At 32.2% G+C, this 21,505-nt stretch overlaps 1 protein-coding gene across 1 annotated transcript in view; it reads right to left on the bottom strand.

Annotated features, from left to right (window-relative positions):
* LOC118200385 (RNA-binding protein 25) overlaps nucleotides 1-21,505 on the bottom strand; it is a 72,469-nt gene that overhangs the window by 37,720 nt on the left and 13,244 nt on the right. Inside the window, exons 6-9 of the mRNA XM_085823915.1 lie at nucleotides 16,257-16,314; nucleotides 14,240-14,331; nucleotides 7,445-7,685; nucleotides 7,206-7,306 (exon numbers count right to left, since the gene is read on the bottom strand). Coding sequence (XP_085680041.1) covers nucleotides 7,206-7,306; nucleotides 7,445-7,685; nucleotides 14,240-14,331; nucleotides 16,257-16,314 — 492 coding nt within the window. The remainder of the gene's footprint in view (nucleotides 1-7,205; nucleotides 7,307-7,444; nucleotides 7,686-14,239; nucleotides 14,332-16,256; nucleotides 16,315-21,505) is intronic.

Here is a 21,505-nt window from a genome sequence, read left to right as displayed (position 1 = left end):
TTCTGAACGAATAGTTGATGTTTTTACATTTGTTTTTTATTAATGTCTAAATTGCCATTATTTTTTAAATATGCCTCTTGTATTTCAAAACATAAATGAGCATGTTAAATTTAGAACTTAATATCTAGAAAAATTATATGAAATAAACTGTTCACAAGGAATATATATAAGCATATAAGCAAAATCTTACACTTTTCCATACATTCAAATTGCCAAAAACTTCCCATAAAGAATATACAGAAAATGATCCTGGACTTCCTAATCTGCTACTCACCAACTTGCTCAAGTTACAGCACAACATTCTAAATGATAATTACAAATAGCAATGCAAAAATTAATTAAGCATGAAAAAATGTTTACATTACCAAAAACTGTTGTTGCATTATTTATTCACGAATAATTAATTCCATACGTTTTCTAACACATGACAAAATTTAATAATTTTACTCTTAATAAATATATGCAGTTTCATATACATCAGCATCATAAATCTTGAGTTAAACAAATTCAGGGAAGAGCTGATTACTAATTTCTTCACTCCTTAACCTTACCAACTTTTCTGAGCATGTTCAACTCTTTTACAAGATAAAAACAAACGGTACAAAATAGAAAAAAAAAACAGGGAATTTTTGAAATTAAACTATAAAATACATTTCTATCAATAATTAATATTGAATTGATCCTGATAAGCAGAAAAATTAAATTTCCTGATAAAACACACAACTACCACCTAGTAGCAGACTTTAGCCTTTTCTAACAGACAAAAACCTACTCTAAAAACACCAGTCACTGTTCCTGGAGCAGACAGTTATTGAATATAAAACTTAGTAACTGCAAGTGGAAGTACTCTACCTGTGTGCCACACCAGGCTTAGGTTTTTAAAGAGGAAATCATACGATTTTACTGCCAAATGCAGCAACAAAACTGTTTAATAATGAAAGTAGATAACATATTATATTCCAATATACTACCATTTGTCATGGATGTGGACTTATAACAGGAAAAAGAACTGTGCAAAAAAACAAGACAAAAATACAGCACAGCAAATAATCAGGGGTTACTGCGAAACCATTTCAGAAATCCTGAAAATTACTATGGGATTAAAAATCAACAAAATTTCAAATAGTTTTAAATCTTAATGTTACACAAGACACAACAAAATTTCAAATAATTTTGAATCTTAATGTTACACAAGACACAACAAAATTTCAAATAATTTTGAATCTTAATGTTACACAAGACAATTATACACACATATTTTAAACCAATTTCATTAGCAGAGCAAAATGTCCTAAATTTATTAAAAATTAACTCAATGCTCTACTACATCGTTTAACACAGTTAACTACTTTGTTGGTTTATCAGCATTCTTTTAAATGACTGCAAAGTTTAACTTGCTTTTTTAGGAAACTCCTGCAGTAATATTTTCCTTTGATAACATTTTAAAGTTCAGCGCAGTTAGCATATTTTGATGCAAACTGTGTCTTTTCTCTTAAACTTTTTTGTATTAGATTAGTCTTCTAAATCCTTGTTTTAATGGCTATGTCCTCTTCCTATAATCTCAGGTGTGTTATTTGGAAAACTAATTTGCATTGTATCATCTTATTAGTTCTGAAATGTGATACGGTCTTGCGCAACAGCAGTCCCTAATTTAAAAAAAAAAAAAAAACTCTACAGTTGTCTCTCTACACAATTATTTGCTGTATAAGTAAAACTAGCTAGGTAGTAAAAAAATTACCTATTATGAACTACGGAACTTTAGGCAATCAAAATTATCTTGGTGGCAAATTCTTTTACATGCACTTCAGCATTCACCATTCAATTTGTAACTTGCACATAGAAATACTTTTCAGAAACCTCTGCAGAAAAGAAAAACTGAATCATGGATTTGCCAGCCTGCTTGGTCAAATTATCAGCTAGCTCACTGCAAATAATGCCAACACTATCTTTAACAAGGTCCACAAATGAATCACACAAGTGATACCATGGTCAAGAAACCTACAAATGAAGCAGTGATAACTAAAGTTCACTAGCTTGAACTTCTATCATTCAAGGAATATCGTCAGGAATGATTCTTATATATGGAAACGTAGGTATAATCCTAAGCCTTATTCATATAGGTATGCGAATGATTTATACTTAAGAGATATTTGTTTTCTGTGATCACGGTTTTTGTTTTTACTAGTTGGAATACTGAGCTTGTGTATACTTAAGAGTTATTTAAGCAAGTCTGTCTGCTTTGGACTTTTGTCTAAAGAACCTTCTAGACAAACAACCCACAATAAGAAGGTAAACATAAATTTAGATTCTTACAGAATACCAATGATTTTAATCTCATTATTAAATTAATTGGCAGAAAATTGTCTGCACAGCCTTTTAGATATAAATAAAATAACAGTTAATAAGATTTCAAAATGTTTAAAGTCAAAATTTCTACAATAAAAAATTAACAAACTATCGGCAAAATTGTAAATATGATTATACTATCATTAAGACTGATCAAGAATTCGCTGAAGCTGTTTTATATCCAATATAAGCATAAAAAAGTTCACATCACTTAAAAGATATCATTTAATGAAACATATATATATATATATATGTTTATATGCCATATATATATATATATATATATATGATGTATCAGCTTTAGTCGTAGCTTAAATAATCAGACGATAAGTTTTAAAAAACAGGATCCATTTATTATTATTCACGAGAAATAGCAGTTACAAAAATCAGATATCCGGAGTAAATAAAAAGAATTACTAATAACTTTTTGTATGAAGTTTACTGCATCGTGACATTTAAGAAAAAGCCACGATATTCCTTTAGCGAGTCCTTTTATAGCCTCTGGAAAGGTGGAGCTTCCAAGAAATGACGTCAGCCAATCCAGTTCGCTTAAAATATCTCGAGAACATTCTATAACTCTACGTTAGAAAAGGCGGGAAAAACAACTTGACTACGGGGCTGTGAATTTAATTCCACGTACTTTCAAATAAGAGAATGTCGCCATTAAAAATGAAAAGAACATACAGTGAGAATTTTAAGTGTATTCTTGACTATGGAATTTTATTATTACATATATATATATTTGTTGTATATATATATATATATATATATATATATACACAACAAAGCTATGTAACTGATCAAAAGTAATGACTGCATATAATTTGAAAAAAAAGGGGGGAGAAAAACAAGACAAACTATTAAAAAACATACTTCAAAAATATTAAAACATTATGTTTGAAAAAATGTAATGTTTTTATACATATTTTATCTTCCTTTGTATTTTGCTCTATAAAATATCAATTATTTTAATGTGTTTATACATTCTTCTTGCCTTTTCTAAAATTTTTTTAAGAGCAGACATTTAATAAAAATTAAATTCCATATAACCTCTGATTCCAAGTTACGTGGATTTCTGATCTACTACATAATCGAAATTGTATGTGTTCAAAAACAGATTATTTTATAATAATGTCTAGTAAAACTTTATTTTAATTTTACTAAATAACTTTTGCAGTAACATAACCTTGAGTGCAATAGTCAATTAAGATCTTGATAAAACATCAAATACTTGATCAAGATATGCATTACTGCAAGTTGACTTTAAAAAATGTTTAATAACTTTACCAGTTACAGCCTTTGTACACTATTTTCTTCCTGATCAGAGTTTCCACCTCAGTTACTTTGCTATGTAAAATGCATATATTAGTTCATAATGTCATTTAAGAACATAGGTTTAACAGTTTTTATAAAATTAGAATAAGAGGTAAAGTCCTTAAAATGCTTCATGGTTAATATCTATTTCTAAAAAAAGGTTTAAAAAATATGAGAAAAGTAGTGAAGTTATTCCACATAAAAGCTTTTTTTAAATAATTCTACAATCCTATAAATTAAAACTTTTCAAGTAGGATGGTACTATTTAAACAACTAGATAGGAAAACTCAACATTTTACAAAACATATTTTCACAACTTATGAGCATTAGTGTTGAACCCTATTAGCTTTAATGCTGTTAACCCTTTCCAGCAAGCTACCTTTTAAAGTTGGAATTTTGATTTAAAAAAAAGGGGGGGTAGGCAGTCTAATTAGGCCTACAGGAGTACACAAGTAAAATTTTGTGAAGATAGCTTTGCAGGCACACTAATTAAAAAGAGCTTCGAAAAGAGTGCTGAAATGAGCATTGCTGGGAAGCGCGTAAAAGAGTAAGAGATGCCTACAATTAAAAAAACACTATACACTGACTACCAATAAGCATTTAGACACCTATGCAAATGACGATATCTGCGCTCCTAAGGTACGCCACGGGCTCCGCTGGTATATATCGTGTAGGAAACAGCATCGGCTTTACTTGCATGCAAGATGCCTCGCAGTTCGAAGCTCTCTGATTTCGAGAAAGGTATAATTATCGGGTATCACAAATGTGGCTGATCCTTAAGGGACATATCTAGCGATCTGAAGTACCCAAAATCGACAGTGGCCTATGTGATTAAGAAGTGGAAGGTAAGCAGCGATTGTCGGAATGTGCCCCGAGTCGGCAAACCAACGAAACTGGGAGAGAGAGACCGACGAGTGCTGTCCAGAGAAATTCGGAAGAACCGCACCCAACCGATGGCCCTCATCCGCGAGGAGTTTCAACAGGCATCCGGGAGTATTGTTTCAATCAATACCATCCATAAGGAAGGACATCTGCTTGTTTTTCATGGTCGTGCTGCTGCCCATAAGCCTTTGATCACAAAGTCCAACCGCGCTGCTCGGTTAATGTGGTGCAAAGCACATCGAAATTGGACCGTAGATCAGTGGAAACGGTTTCTTTGGAGTGACGAAACAAGGTTCACCCTTTAACGTTCGGATGGCAGGGTCTGGGTCTGGCTTCTACCTGGAGAACATCTCTTGCCAGAATACAGTGTGCCAACAGTCAAGTTTGGCAGAGGTGGAATTATGGTTTGGGGGTGTTTCTCCTGGTATAGGCTGGGACCCTTGATCCCCATTCATGGTAAGCTCAACTTCGATGCCTACTGCATTATTCTGGATGACAATGTGCTTCCTACGTTGTGGCAGTTTTACGGGTTGAACCCATTACTTTCAGGACGACATTGCCAGTTGTCATGTTTCGACATTAACCAAGGCTGGGTATGATGCCAATGGAGTTCATCGAATGGACTGGCCTGCCCAGAGTCTAGACCTGAACCCTATCAAGAATCTCTGGGATGAGTTACATCGCCGAATTCAGGGGTGCACTACCAGTGCAAAATCGGTGAAGGAATTTCTATGTCTTCTCCAACTGAGTGGAAGAAAATACCACTCGCTGTCATACAAAGACTTGTGGAAAATATGCCCCCGGAGGGTCCACGCTGTAATTACCTCTCGTAGAAGCTCTACCAACTATTGATTTTGAATAAAGTGAGTTTTTCTTTTCTATCACAGGTGTCCAAATACTTATTGGTAGTCAGTGTATTCTGAATACTGTAACAGATTTAGCATTACCTAGGGTGTGCCACGGGGAGACCTGCTACCTACAACCCCTCTAAAAGGCTCTTTTTTGGTTATATGATGATTACATCTTATGAATGAGGGGGAAAAAAGTAACTTGGTTACATGATATTTACATTACATATTTACACTTAAGTCCATCTTTTTCACGGTGGTACTTTTCGAAGAAAGCCACACCACCTTTGAAAAAGCACAACCCAATATTGTATGTTTTGCACATGTATCAGGATCGGTATCAGATTCACTATCTGAAGCAATTTGTGTAGCACTTTCAGTGCTTCAGTAATGGTCAGCCCTCTCCAATCCATTTGGAAAATAATTAAAAATCCAAAAAAATAAACTATTATATCTAAATTAGAAATTATAAACTGTAAAATAAAATTAATTAAACGTGTACAACTCAAAACTACTAAACGTAGCGCTAGTGAAACTTTGAACGAAAGAGAAACAGAAAAAGAGTGGGAAAAAAAAAAACAAAAAAAAACAACCAGCTAACTGATAAAATTACAATTGACCTTCAGAAAATCACCCCAACAATTTGTTAGTTTATAATCAAACGCCCCCCCCCTCCAAAAAAAGGAGAGAGAGAGAGAAAAAAGAAAGAAAGAGAAAAACAGGAAATGAAACACAGATGTGGACCCACCTTTCTCTTATCAATGAACTGACCGATGACATATGGAGAAACAAAGAATACAGTCTCTCAGTTGTCCAAGAATATCAGGTTCGACATTCGATTTTAGTTAAGATTTCAAAGTAAAAATTTAAAACTAATATAGAATAAGGAGATTAATATACAGCCAAAAAATAAATAAATAAAACAGAAAATTCTTTTCAAACAATTCCTTTTATACCCTAAAAAAAATTTGGAAGATTTCTTTTAAAAATGAGGGTCTTGAAAAACTAAACATGGCTAAAATATATGGACTGGTTTATGTTGAGCTGCCATCTACTATAAATAAAGAAGGTTCAGAGTAACCTATAGTAACCTCTAACTCCTTTTTCATCAATTTTTCTATGTGTACAGAAGGAAATTTTTAGGTGTGCCCAAACTGGGCATACCATGCAGCAAAGGGTTAAGGGCTAGATCTTTACTTGGGATGCAACTTTCTTCTTCAGTCCTAATTGACTGACAATACAGTTGACCTAACAATCATAAAACAATACTGCCCTTTTATCAGCTTATAAATATGATACTGCCCTATTATACACATGCTTCCATTTGAAAACAGCACTAATATTTTTACAACAAGCAAACTATACCAATTTGCAACATCATAATTTTTAGGTTAGCAAGCTAATACCAAAAGCTAGTATTGGCTTATGCACACTCCTATTATACTATATTTCCAAGAGAATTTGAAAATGAAATACCTGTTATGCCTTGACTGTGCCATATACATGCAAAATTATTCTGCTGTATGAAGCAATTTATGACTGCAGACTGATAAATAATCACATACCTGCAGCACACTTCAGAAAAACAATAAAATTTCACCTCAGTTTATTAAAAAAACTATTACTGTTATTTGAAATGACTTTTTAGTTCAAAAGCAGTCTAAAATTCTGGCAAATTTTTTCTGTTTTAAACGAATTATCATTTAATAAATAATACGCAAATTTTAAATGAATGGCAAAACTTCATGTCTAATTGTTTATTAAAACACTTATACAAGTTATCCTAAGTTTTAAAATAAGAGAAAAATAACTTACATTCTTTTTTAATCTTTCATAATCAATTCTTGGTTTGGGACTATTCGTTTCAGAGCTTGTTTTTTCAGACTGGTTTACCACAACAACTGGAGCTGGGATATCTAAAAATTATATATAAAATTAAAGAAACAAGAGTGAACATAACTAAAACACAATAAAAATACATGCAATTAAATTTTAATTCTCAAAAATAAATATTTTCTGAAGCATTAATATCGAAGTAAGTAAACATAGTTAACCTTTATCTTCGGATGGTTTAGACAGTTCCGCAGCATGAGCATGGATTAAAGCTTGAAGACTTGTTATAATAGCATTATCTCTCTGTTTAGTCATTTCATCCAAAGCATCATCACTGGTTTCTCCTTCTTCTTTGTTATCATCTTTATCTTTTTTGTTCTTTTCATCTTCATCTTGTAACTTTGCCAGCTTATTAGCTTTATATTCATCAAGTTTCTCCTTGGTTTTGGCATCAACTTTAACCTAATTAAAAACGCACTATTTATGTTTCTTGCAAGATATTTAACCAAAATAAAAAATAATTACATTAGTAATATTTATGTGGAAGTTCTTTAGACATATTAAAGAGCAGAATATCAGTTACAATAGTCTTTAAGAACACACCAAGTATATTAAATCAAGTTATGGAATACGCAAAACAAAATACAGTCAAAAGTCGTTAATCCGGACTCGTCGGGACTTCAGCGATTCCGGATTATAGATCATCAGTTTAAATCTCATAAGATGGCATGCAGAAATTCTAAAATTAAAAATATGAAACCGTAATTTATGAAATAAAGAACAATTATGATCTAAAGGGTATCAAAATTTGCAAAAAGAAAAAGCTTAATATTTATTTGTTTACTTAAATAAACATTTCTTTCAATGTAAGTTGTTTTAAGTTTTGCTTCGTTTCATGTGATAATACTTTCTCTTTAATTCTATTAAACAGACATAATTTCTTGTTCAGTTACAAAGTTCCGCTGTTCAAGTCCTATAATTGCTGTGTCAAGAACACCGACTAATTTGTCAATCGAAATTTTTTCGTTTTCAATAACTTCTGTTACTTTTCTTTGCTATCGGAAGCGAATTATAATGACGAGGAACTTGTTTTAAATCATATCAAAGACGGAGCATATCGAGATGAAATACTACATTTGGTAAGGAATTATAAGCCAAATAAAATAAAAACATCTGATCTTCAATTATAAGCCAAATAAAATAAAAACATCTGCCCTGAAGATAAGGATAGTGCTGACAGATAACTTCCAGTTCATTGCGCGCCCGCCGCGCGGCGTTCCCCCCCGCCGAGCAGCGTGAAATTGATAAACAGATTTCGGATTTCAAAACATACTTTCGCTTTAGATCCTTTACATATTAACAAATATATATCGGAAATTCTATTTGATATAATCGAAAGTTTAAGCTTACTTTTATAAAATTGCTCTTACAGTCTGCAAAAAGTAATAAGCCGGATCCAATTCGAAAATTAAGGAACAACGCAATCATCAACATTAACTGAAATAGATAATTAGATAATTTTAGCTTATACGTCCATTATACATAAAACGCGCACGCGAAAACGTATTCTGCACTTGCGCACAATCATATGCGCAGTCGTAAAAGGTCTTACGCGCACGCGTAAACGCCTATGCGCATGTGTCAACGCGCCGCATGCGCAGAAAGTTTTTAGTTTTGAGGTCCGGATTATAGATCATTCCGAATTATGGGTGTCCGAATTAACGACTTTTGACTGTATCAGCACTGTAGTACGGCGGAGGAGGGAATTACTGTATAAAACTTGAAAATCATCAACTTCTCATAGTGAAATAAAATTTTTTTTAAAAATTTAATGCATTCATTACATTTATACATCAAAAATTCATAAAATGAACCACTTAGAACCTTTCTTCTCAGAATTTTTTTTTAATTTTTCCCTTGCAAATTAATTGATTTAAAACTACAGAAAGTGCTTATGTATTAGTGCAATCACCTTAATGAACATCAGCAAATTCTCAGAATGCCCTAAATTCTGGGAATTTCTGGCAAGTGCATAACGATCAGTTTTAACAAGAAATGTCATTTACTGTAATTTCCGAAAGAAACGCTGCGGTGTTTACGTGTTCAAAACTTAAATTTTCAGTGCGTGCGGCATTTTTACCCATGCGCTGTTTAGGTGCACTAAAAATAAAATATTTCCCATGATGGTCATTGTACATAGTTTGAATGACACATAGAATCGTGCTGTTCCCACAAAAAAAGACCACTCAGTTCCTTTTTTACGAATGTTATTTTATTTACATTCTTTCCCTTGAACGGACCTACATGCCTTATTCACCCTAAATGGGATCTCAGAACAATAACATTCTTCCCCCTTTCAAATCAACATTCTCATCAGTTTGAATAGTCTCTCTCCTCTGCCAATGGATGAATCTTCTAGGACCCATCCTCTCCCCACCCCTGCCTTTTCTGCAATTTTTTTCAAAGGCGGAGACGACTCCACCTGCCTCACAATAATGAACTCTAACGTATTTCCCCTTCAGCATGAATCAATTTTACTTGGCATTCTGCCAGATACAGATCCTATCAGTTTGGGCACAAATACTTGTTGGATAGTTTTTTAAGTAAGAAGGGAGCGGACAATTTTTGAAAATGGCATCTAAACGGCCAGAAGCTATACTGCTGGTATTAAGCTTAATTTCACTGGTTAACAAATTGGAAATAAAGCAGCAACTCGAGAGTTTGAAGTGGATGAGAGATGTATTCAAAGTTGGAGAACTGAAAGAGAACTTCTTAAATATATGCCACAACAGAAACGAGCCAAAAGAAGTGGTACTGCAAAAACTGTATCTGCTTACGATGGGGCATGGAAGAACTTCATTTACATTTGTGTTAGCTTGTGCCGCAAATTGTGACAAGCTAAATTGATGATCATTTATAAAAGGAAAACTATTTCGAAAGGAGATTTTCCTAATGACGTAATAATTTGTGCAAACGAGAACGGCTGGATGTGCGAAACAATCATGCACGAGTGGCTACAAAACGTTTGGCAGTGTCGTAAGGGATCTTTTTTCCAATCAAAAGGGTTATTGATAATGGATTCATGCGTGCTCATTTACTTGAGTCAGTGATAACCAGATGTCAAAAATTGTCTACGACCGTAGCAATAATCCCTGGTGGTTTGACAAAAATCTTACAACCATTAGATTTTTCAGGTAATAAATCCTTCAAAGCTGAAGTCCGAAAGCGGCAGGAGTGTTGGATGAGTGAAGGATTGCATGCGTATACCAAAAGCGGTAAAATGCGTAGAACATCTTATGAAGAAGTTGCAAAATGGGTAGGAAATGTGTGGAAATCGGTAAAAACATCATGAATAATAGCACAGTTTAAAGAAGCTGAAATTATATCCTTAGATAAAGAGACTGTAAACCAATAGGATGAATGTGACGATCTGGAAGACTTAGATCAGGATTTACTAAATCTTTTTAATTCATATAGTGAAGAATCAGATTTTGATGGCTTCATATGATGTATAGTTTGCTGTAATTCCTTTTGTAAGTAAAATTTAATTTTGTCATCCAAATTTAATATTTGGTTGTTGCTATATTTTTTATAATATAGTCTGAGTATTACAAATATGGACTTCTTTAGTGGGTAAATATAAGTATATACATGAATGTAAATATATTTTAAACATTTCTTTTTTGAGTTATGGTTTCAATTCATACATTTTTCTTAACTGATATGTCATATATCAGGACTTGGTTGAGATTTTACATCTATATGGCCCATGACGATGTCATGCACAATTTAATCTATTGCGGCGTTTCTGTGTTATTTTAATTTTTTCCCCGCCATTTTTTCGGGTGCAGCATTTACGTTGATGCGGCCTTTCTTCCAGAAATTATGGTACTCTTGTATGCATTCTTTGATTGTGTTAATTTCAGTGGTTTTTATAGGCAGTGATACTGATTTTAAAACACTTCCTGTAATGTGAGAGACTACAGAGATTTTTGTAGAACAGTAATTTGTCAAGAATTGTATAAAAAAAGAATGCTTCGGGTACATACTTAAAATGATTACCACAATATTTATTTCATAACAAAAGATGGAAAACTTGCATGTAAGTAGATTTACTGATTTATTTTTGGAAAATTACTCAAAACATAAAATATGGACATATCATATTTCCCCTTCCAGCTCACCATCAGGTTGTGAACATTTTAATATTATTCGAGTAATTTTTTTCCTTTCCTCAGAGCATTCAGATAATGAGCTCCCCTAAATTTTAAAATGAATATGTCCTTGAAATGATTGTTTCTGTTTTATTGACATAGACAAATCCTTGCAAAAAACCTGTGAACATCAAACCAAATTTTTCCATTCTAAATGTCAAACTTTACGCCAAAACACAAGAGCTGACTCATTAGAGCGAAGCAAACATGAACTGACATTAGGTCTGTAATTTGCAGCTGAATGGCACATTTGCCTTTACTTATCATTTACGGATTATTCGAGACATAAGGGGTGGCAAACAAAATTACAAGAATGGGTGAAATTCAAATTACACGGAAGTAGAAATGAAGATGCCTGATTAGAAACTGTAATGTTAACATTACTACGTAGTCTTCCTGGAATGCAGTTTTTTTTAAATAAATAAAAGGAATAATACTGTGAGAGTTATTCATTTCTATGTTCTTACTGTAATCGTGTCCCTTTGGAAATAAAATTATTTGCATAAATTTCCCCTCTCCTTTCTGAATGATAAAAGGGTTCCTAAACACGTTTTAGTTAAAAAAAATAAGCACCTATAGGCACTTTTCAAGCACATTTTAAGAAAAGAAATAAGCACCTGTCTAATTACACTGTACACAAATGCATAACCTTAAAAGAAAAATTAGACTTGTAATTTAAAATATAAGAAATGAAGTATTTATTAAGAGAGAATAAGCCTTACCTCAACCATGGAAAAGAATTACATTTTTTTTTAAATTTTAAATAACAGTTCAATTTACAGAACTAGTTTACATTGAGAGGAAAAAAAAACTATGCAGAACTAAACTATATTACAAGATTTAATGTTGAAATTTCAGTTTAAAACAGAGAAAATAAATAATAAGCCATATTTTTTGTATTCACTAATAATAAATAAAATTGGCACCTAATAATAAATACAATTTATTTTTCCACTCTTATTAATATTTAAATAAACTAATAAAGAACTAAATAAAGGAAAAGAAAAAGGACTTACCAATCTGGAGTGTTTTTCATTCTAATTTTGAACAGACTGTTCAAATTCTGTTCAAGACTGCATTTTAACGCAGTCTTGACGTTTAATGCAGTTCGTAACGTTCTTTGCGTTTTAACGCAGTTCATAACGTTCTTTGCGTTTTAACGCAGTCTTTTTAAGACTGTTCAAGACTGAGTTTTAACGTAGTTTCCGGAATAGAATTATTCTTCACTCGGATTGGTAGACCGCAGAACTTTTAGTCCTATTCAACACAGATTGGAAAGTGACAAAAAAAAGTTTGTTGCTTGTTTTGCAGCGAATAGCAACAGTTTTAATATTCGAGATTTCGCGGAGAAGGGGGAGAACCTTTCAACCTCCGTACTTACTTTCCCTTTAGTTAAGGCATTAAGAATATTATTCCTTAGAAAGCTAAAAGCCATTACGAATATTATTCCTTAGAAAGCTAATCTGTGTTAAAACACACCTATTTCCAGAAGTTTATTTATATTTCAGCAGTTACTGCAACAATATTATTATAAATATTCATACGTATGCTTATAATATAAGTATAACGATCATAATAAACGCGAATATGAACTGACCACGCAGAACGAGAATGCAAATTATTAAAATCTTGATAGAAATTCAAACGTGTGTAGTATTTGTTGGGCGGAAAAGAATATCGAATGTACCGGAATTTTCTAGAGCTTCCGCAGTTCATTGACCAATAGAATGACGAGCACGTGTCTGTACTCTAGCGCAAACAAAGATTACGTTAATGCAGAGAAAAGGGGGAAAAGCTATTTCGGGGAGTATGATTCACCATCTGATGTTCCATACAAGGAAGAAAGGCTGTTTGTTTAGTTTTAGCTTTGGTATGGGGGAAAAATGTGCATTCATTAAAAAAAGGGGGGCTTTAAAGAAAAAGTAAGCACATATAAAGGACTTTATATTTTATTTTCAAATATAAGGACTTACAAGTAATTGTAAGGACAGCTACGAACCCTGTCTCTTCCTATTGCAACAGTATCACAAAATGTAAATGTTTTTGAATAGGCACGATTAGAGTGCCAAGTAAATTGTGGCTACAAATGTCAATTGAAATAAAGTTGAATATTTTATCTTACTCAGCTGCCAAGATTCCTCTTCAATATGAATTTATATTCTACATTATCAACACTGATATGTCTTTTTGATCACAATGGCCACCTGCTGCTCTCTTCTTATTGAAAATCTATTAAAAACGTAAACATTTTGAAATTGGCACAAGTAGTTTGCCAAGTTGCTTGTGGCAACAATATGTTTACTTAAATTAAAAATGAAGGTTTTAAACTGCCTCAGTTGCCAGTTTGTTGTTCATTACGGACTCAACATGTTCTACGTCATCAGTACTTCTAAATTTGCATTCATGACATAAGTTTGTTGCTTTCATTACAGTGAGTATTCCTTTTTTCATTACACGCATATGTATAATAAACTATTTTTTATCCCCAAATTTTATGCCTTCAATCTTTTTGGTCTGTAAATAATCACCAAACTGGACTACGGTGGTTGCACTAATAAATAAATACCAACTCAAAATGATTTCTGGTCTTTTTTTCTTTGACATGGCAAGACGAATAGTGAAAATAACATTGTTTTCAGCATTTCAATTTAGCACATAGTATATATTCACTAATCCTTTGTTCATTTAAATATACATATATAAAGCACATAATTAATATATTATAATGGCAACAATTCACTCAACTACACAGTTAAAAATGCCAAAAATTATTTAACTGCTTTAATCTACTCACAAACTTACCACAAGTTTCTTTTCTCCAAGTTCATAATCATGAAGTAATCTCATAGCCCTCAGAGCTGATTCAGGATCACCGTACTCACAAAACCCAAAAGCTGAAATAAACACCTACACGTTATTTCTCCATTACAACAATCAGATAAATTATATGACAACTATAGCTCCTTATAATATCATATCTGCCAACCTTGAAATCTTAAACACCAGTATTTTCCACATTGCACGGCGATATAATTTCAAAAGAACTCCAAACTGACTTAAATTTATAATGCTTAGTTCAGGTTAGTGAACCATCTGTAACTCAATTCGAATGTAAAATCTATTAACAACGTTTAATTTAATATTTTAAATTTTATATTTTTCGGCTCATTACATTTTTTAATTTTCTTACACTTTTATACCAAGAAAATCCCAAATACTGAAAGAAATTTCTATTCCTAAAAGTACTTTTTAAATACTTCAAAGTAAAATTAATACTTAATGTACACTGCACACACACATAAAAAGGGGACAGTTCTTATGTCCCGTTCTATTGGGCCGATTGACGAAATTCAACTTGCATTTTTCATCTCTTGAAAGCACTACGGTATGTATTAGATTTATATATAGCATGGTCCTAATAAAGGTATTTTGACACAAAATCGGACTTCTTCTAAAATGATGTGCCAATTTTTTTCCATATTTCGGTTGTATGACTAAAATTATGCCAAAACTACGGAGTAGTTTTTAAAAAATTAGCTCCTTATTGTTGAGTTTGGTATATATTCATTAATCTCTCTTTTTTTTATTAAACTTTTTTTAATACTTCCTTTACATTTCACAATTTAGGTTCATTCCAAATAAAATTCACAGATTTTTTATTTATTTTTAAATAACTTTTATTAAATTTTTCAAAAACACTTTTGAATTATAATCTATAAAATTTTTACCATCATCTTAAAGTAACCATATTTCTAAGCATATATGCGAAAAAATAGTTTTTTTTATTCAAAATTTCCAAAGATATACGTGAATTTTTATAATGGCGCATTTTGAAATTTGGCATAGTTGTGGAGAGCATTAAAATATCCAATGTGGTTTAAACACTTTGATAAAATTATTTGAAATTACGAACGATGTCACTTTTTTTCGCTCATGCACAATGTAAAAAGACAGGAACGAGGTGCCTTTTTTCCTGCTCCGGCATAATAAAAGTGAATGGAATATAGGTTGCCATACATTAAAAAGTTCACCAAGTGAATTATTTTTGTCGTAAACTGAAAAAATTGCACCAAGATAAATTTCTGAATTCTCCGTCAATTTCACACCAAATTTTACAAAATTTAATACCTAGGCATAATCTGAGTTGTAGGATTAAAATATGGAAAAAAACTGGCATGTTACTTCAGATAAAGTCTGATTTTATGTCAAAATACTTATGTTAGAACAATGCTATATATAAATCTAATATATATACTCAATCATGCCTTTGAGACATAAAAACGCTATTTGAATTTTGTCAATCAGCCCAGTAGAACAGGAGATACAGAACTGTCCCCCCCTTTTTTTGAACAGTGTACATAATAATTGTGTGGCTACACATAGAACTATACCATATACTGACGTAAATATTAATTGATTACATTGCTCAAATATTCATATAAAAATCTAAAAGTGCACACAGTAGATTAAGACAACTCAGATCAAATGAAATTTAATAAGATCTCAATACAATATAAGAAAAAATACAATTCAGATAAAATTTATTAACAAAAATTATTCTGGAAATCATCAGAAGAGGAAAGAATAGAATTTGCCTAATTAAGTTTAAAGAATTCAATAAATTTCATTTATTTTGGGGAAACATGTTCCTTAAAAAGGCTAAAAAATAAGAAATTGGGACATGTGATGAAAAACTGGGAGATTTGGCAGCTATGTAATATAGAAGCTTGGTAGAAATAAAATATCTAAGAAGAATATTGTTAAATTCGTATCCATTAAAACAAGGTCTTACCTTATTGTGTCTTAATTAAGGTCTTACCTTGTAATTTTCCATTCGCTCCTTGGACTCTCTTCCAGTTTAGTACTATTCCACATCTCTAGAAATTAATTAAAAAAATTCAAAACAGGGTACTTAGGGCATGATTAAATACAAATCAACATAGTATAGACATGTCTATTGTGTTAAAATTTTAGAGGAAAACAATCCGCAGTTCACACATCTTAAATCTTCCATAAACAAGTTCTCAATTCATATTTTAAAAGTAAACACCTACACCAATTAACATCACTTAGACCTTTTGGACAGTTCAGTTTCAAAAGCTTCTGGATTATAAATGCAAGGCTATTAAAATATGGTATAAATTTAAAGAATACTGAATAAAACTGCATTAATCTCAACTTGGCAGCCTCCAAAGTAACTTTATGCGACCCATAAGGTCATTTCAATTATGCATTTGCTGCAAAAATTTTGAGATTTTAGTTATTTGAAATTCGAATAACAGACTACCTATAACTGGAGCTAATTAATTTACAATGAGATATAAATCTTTACCATTATTTTTCTCAGGTTTTGCCCATTTAGGAAAATTTTCTCCAAAAACTTGCATTCCTTGTTAATAACTTGTTTATTTTCAGTTTAAATTAAAGCAAGTACCAAACTTGAGATTTCAGACAGAGAATAAATTTGATTTTTTTTCCTTTCTGATATTACTATTATTATTTATGTAAAGTTATATATATATTTAAGGAACGGAATTTTAAATTTGTTTAAAATATTTTTCATTTTGTTAATAAAAGTTTTCCTTTACTGGTCATGAATGAGCTCAGCTTGCATTCCAGTTGTGCACCGCAGTGGGTGCAAATGAACAGGCTCGCACTGCAAATTTACAAGTGATAGATATCGCTCCCACTTTGAAAGATAGAATTGCTTAATCTTGCAGCCACCAAAGTTTCTTTTTCCATTTAACCCCTTAAAGGGCATCAGTATATAAAATATACTGGTTATTTGTCAATTTTTTAACCGTTTAAAAAGTGCTAATTTTCTACACCAAAAGCTATAATCGTCGTCAGTTTCTAGTGTTTCCTTTCGATTCTAAACGGCAGCACCACCCTATGAATGCTCAATATTTTGCAGTTATGAAATTAATATACCTCATTCCACGGTCTCATGTTTGAAGATTCATAAACTGTATTGGGGGGAAAGAAAAAATTCAAAATCTGCAAATATATGACGTACAAATGCTGAATCTCATATATTTACCTCATTTCAGTCAGAAGTGATAATTAATAGAAGATTATTCATACGATTTTGAAACCAGTAGTTAATAAATACCAGCGCCTACACTGAGGGTAACCTAAATAGATGGCAGCACCAGTCTTCTCCTTCTCTACTATATGAGATGACAGAATTTCTTTATATTATAACAGTTTACGATGAAATAATTTTTTATGATTAATTTATAATATTTGTTTAGGATTCAATATTATGTTCATGAAGGGGTGGGGAGTTTTCTGACTCTGCGCTAGGACTGAATGCAAGCATATTAGTTTCTTTTTATTCTCTGTTTACTCCACTCGAGTTTCATTCGTTTCTGTTTAGCTAAAATTTTAATTTTAGCACTTCACCCTTTCCCAAGAGAAAGACTCCTTGATTTCAAAATTGTCATCTGGGGTCAAAACTTTACACAATTACAGGGGTTAAATTTGACATGTTAGCACCCTCCAAAGACACCTGTTGCTTTGTGTTTTCCAAAATCCTAGAATGCAGCGAAAATGAAAAGAGGTGATTGACAACGAATTTGTCATTCCGGGGTCACGCCTTCTTTCCTTTGTGTGATAAAATCAACAAAGGGAAAGCTCACTTAAAAATACGAGAAATGGAAATGTACTTAAGGTCCATCTGAGTGTAATCACAAAAACTGCTGATTTGAAAGCATGCTTTTATAGTTTAGGGTATCACACTTTGTTAATTTCAGATGACAGAATAGGTAATGCAAGGGAAATTTGCCCTCTGGATTAAGATACAAATAGGTTGTTTTCAAAATAAATTTTCAGTTGGTGAAAGGAGGGAAAATATTTCTAAGGCCTGTTTTTAGATGCAAACCAAAATTTATCCGAAAGTTGAAAAGGGTCCCTTAAAGCCATATCATATGGCATTTGTTTTACACGAACAACTGTTTCAGATAATTCTTCTGCCTGGTTTACTGTTGAAAGAAAAACATGCGACTTTTTGCTTCCTTTCGTAAAAAAAAAAAAAAAAAATGCAAGTTGTTCGTTTCCATCCGATCAGCTATCAGCATGTTCAGCTTGTTTGTAATGGGGAACCAGTTTCCCCTGTGTTAACCTCAAAGTGATCTATGGTAATTGGCTGTTGTGACAAAGCAGAAAAATTGTTCCAAACAGTTGTTCTTCCGAAACAAACCGACGTGTGATAGCAGTCTAAGAGGCCAAAGGGGTTTAAAATCAAAATAAGAGCTCTAAGGTGTATCGAATAATAAAATTGTTTAACAGTGTTTCTTCCTGAACAAAAAATATATTACAACCTATATTTACAAAAAATAAAAAAAAGGGGCCTTATGGTCCTCGATAATCTAAAGTGTGTGTGGGGGGGAGGATTCTTGGTTACATAGCATAAAGCAGGTTGTTTTTTTAAATATTATTTAAAGCATAAAATATAACTCCAAAAATGCAACATATTTTCTCAGCTGTGTCTTAGTGTTTCATTTTTCAATTTTTTTTTTTTTTTTTTTTTTAGCTAAAATACATCGCCTTGTAATATTATATTAGTTCAGTTATGGCATGTTACGATTTATGCATGCAGTGTTATATTTTCATAAAATAATAATATTGAATTTAAATCAAGTTTAAAAGCTTTTTACCCATATTTTACATAAGTATGTTCAGCTGGGTTGCATCATTAAAGTGCATAAACACATCAATTTTATTTTTAAAACTTTAAATTTCTAGCAAAATTTTAATTTTTTTGTATTCAGACTTACATAACTATATTCAAGCACCCATCTCTACAGACGCACATTAAAAGTACGCAAAATTAACTTAACACTTTCAGGACCGGCATCCCATATACACATTCCCTAAGAACGTCTCTTACAGCCGGGCGTCCCACCCACGCATCACTAGAGCTCTCATTCAGAGGACGGGTGATATGTATATGCATTTCAAAAGCTGGTACTTTTTTGGTGAAGGCCATTAGATGGCATCCTATGTCCATTACTTTTGAAATTAATACTGTTTTAGGTTCCGTTAGATTTTTTGGTGAAGGCCATTAGATGGCATCCTATGTCCATTACTTTTGAAATTAACACTGTTTTAGGTTCCACTAGATTTTTAGGTTCCATTAGATTTTTTGGTGAAGGCCATTAGATGGCATCCTATGTCCATTACTTTTGAAATTATCACTGTTTAATGTTCCTGACCTTGAGTATGATATATTCTGCCTTTCTTTGATATTTTGCTCATCAACTGTTGCGAGGAGGGAGTAAAAGCGTAAACAGAGGTGGGCTCTTTAAATCGCGGCTTGCTAATATAAACATTTGTGTGTTCTGATTTATATCCAATTCCTTTTTCTATTTTTTCCCCTCTACTATATTTTAGGGTTACTATGCGGAGTTCTGTTATGTTTTGCATTGCCTTCAGATATATTTTGGTTTCTTCTCTTTTTATTCCGGAAAGCTTCACCTCCAGTCTATTACGGCAGGAAAGCGCTATTTATCAGATGAAGAATACCCTCGCATGGTTAATGAACTATTTAACACAGATGAGAGTGATGATTCATTTTCTAAGAGAAAGTCATACTTCTTCTAATAGTTTGAAAATGATACTTCTCTGTGCTTCGAGATTTACCACACTCAGTCTTCATTTTAAATTTTGTTACTTACTGTAAATAGTCTTTATTGTGTTGTTTTACTAATTTTTAACTTTACTGGCGAATTTTTATCAATTAAAACTTTAAAATAATTTGAATAGTGCTTCCGGAAATTATTTTACAAGATAAGCAATTTTAATTTGAAACTTTTTTTTTTCCTGATTTTTTTTTATTTAGGCTTAGCGATGCAAAACTCTCGTCTTGTACGGCGACTGCCTTCAACTTCCTTCCGTCCTTCATGAGCCTCTTAAACAAAGGTGTGCCGTCGCGAAAGGGTTTGAAAAACTAAAAATAACAATTGGCAGCTACCTGGAAAACCATTTCTGTATAAAGTATATACCAGCTCTTAAAATTCAGAATTTGACTCTAGATTTTAAAACCTCAATTTTATGTCCTTAGGGTCTATAAGTTATAATTCATGCAAAATTTTACCACAATTTCAATTACTTTATGTACAGCCCCTCAAAGGGTTAAAGGGGGAAGGGGCTGCCAACTGTTCTTAGTTGTCATTTGGCTTGCATGAAATGAGTTTCAGAAAACTGTAATGCTGCATTTTGCCCAAAAATTTTTACGATACTATATTGCCAGATATTAATTTTCCATGAACATATTTCAAAATATATATATGTAATGATTTCAAAATGCGTAGATGAAGGCACTGGAACTTTAACAGTTTTCAATATCGCGTAGATGACCGAGAAGACCATTGTGGTTTGAAGCTGGCAGAGTGGAAAGCATGATGACACAATTCAGCACAACATATCTTGAAAAATCACAATCTTTATTTTTTCCCCGCATATCAAATCATCCTTTTTCAGACAAGATGTTTCCTAATTATATTTGAATACATAAATTGCATTTTGAATTAGAACGTCATCTTAAGTAAGCAAGCAGCAGCAGCATGGTTTAAAACCATCTTGCCAGCAGGAGAGCTATGTGGAAAAAGGGCAAAGTTATAGTACTTTCAGAGGAAGAAGGGTGGGAGTAGGAAAAGTTCCAGTTCTGAGTTTTGGTTTACAATTAATTTGATTGGATACGAGGTATCTGCATTAAAACATTACGTAGGATAGAAAAATCTGGAACCTGTGAGAAGAGATGAATTTAGGGGCAGATTACCAAATTTAGAGTGTTAATTTTGAGGTCGCCATTTATTTTTTTGAAACAGCTATCATATTTTGTTATATATTACATATATATAAAAATATATTAACATATGTCCAATCCACTGAAAAATAAGATTTGGATAATTTTTTTGGCATACAACTGGTGCATAAAAAAGATCTAATTAACACAGGAATTTTCTCAAAAACTGTATTTTCACACAGTGAAAGAAGTGCTTTCTTTTAATGTCAGGCTAAAACTGAGACTTTTTTCTTCATTCAACATTATCTACACAGTTGACA

The sequence above is a fragment of the Stegodyphus dumicola genome, chromosome 9, assembly GCF_044657685.1.
Source record: "Stegodyphus dumicola isolate Sdum_Otavi_A_Nest chromosome 9, ASM4465768v1".
NCBI classification, from domain to species: Eukaryota; Metazoa; Arthropoda; class Arachnida; order Araneae; family Eresidae; genus Stegodyphus; species Stegodyphus dumicola.
This window is presented reverse-complemented; position numbering and strand designations above follow the sequence as displayed.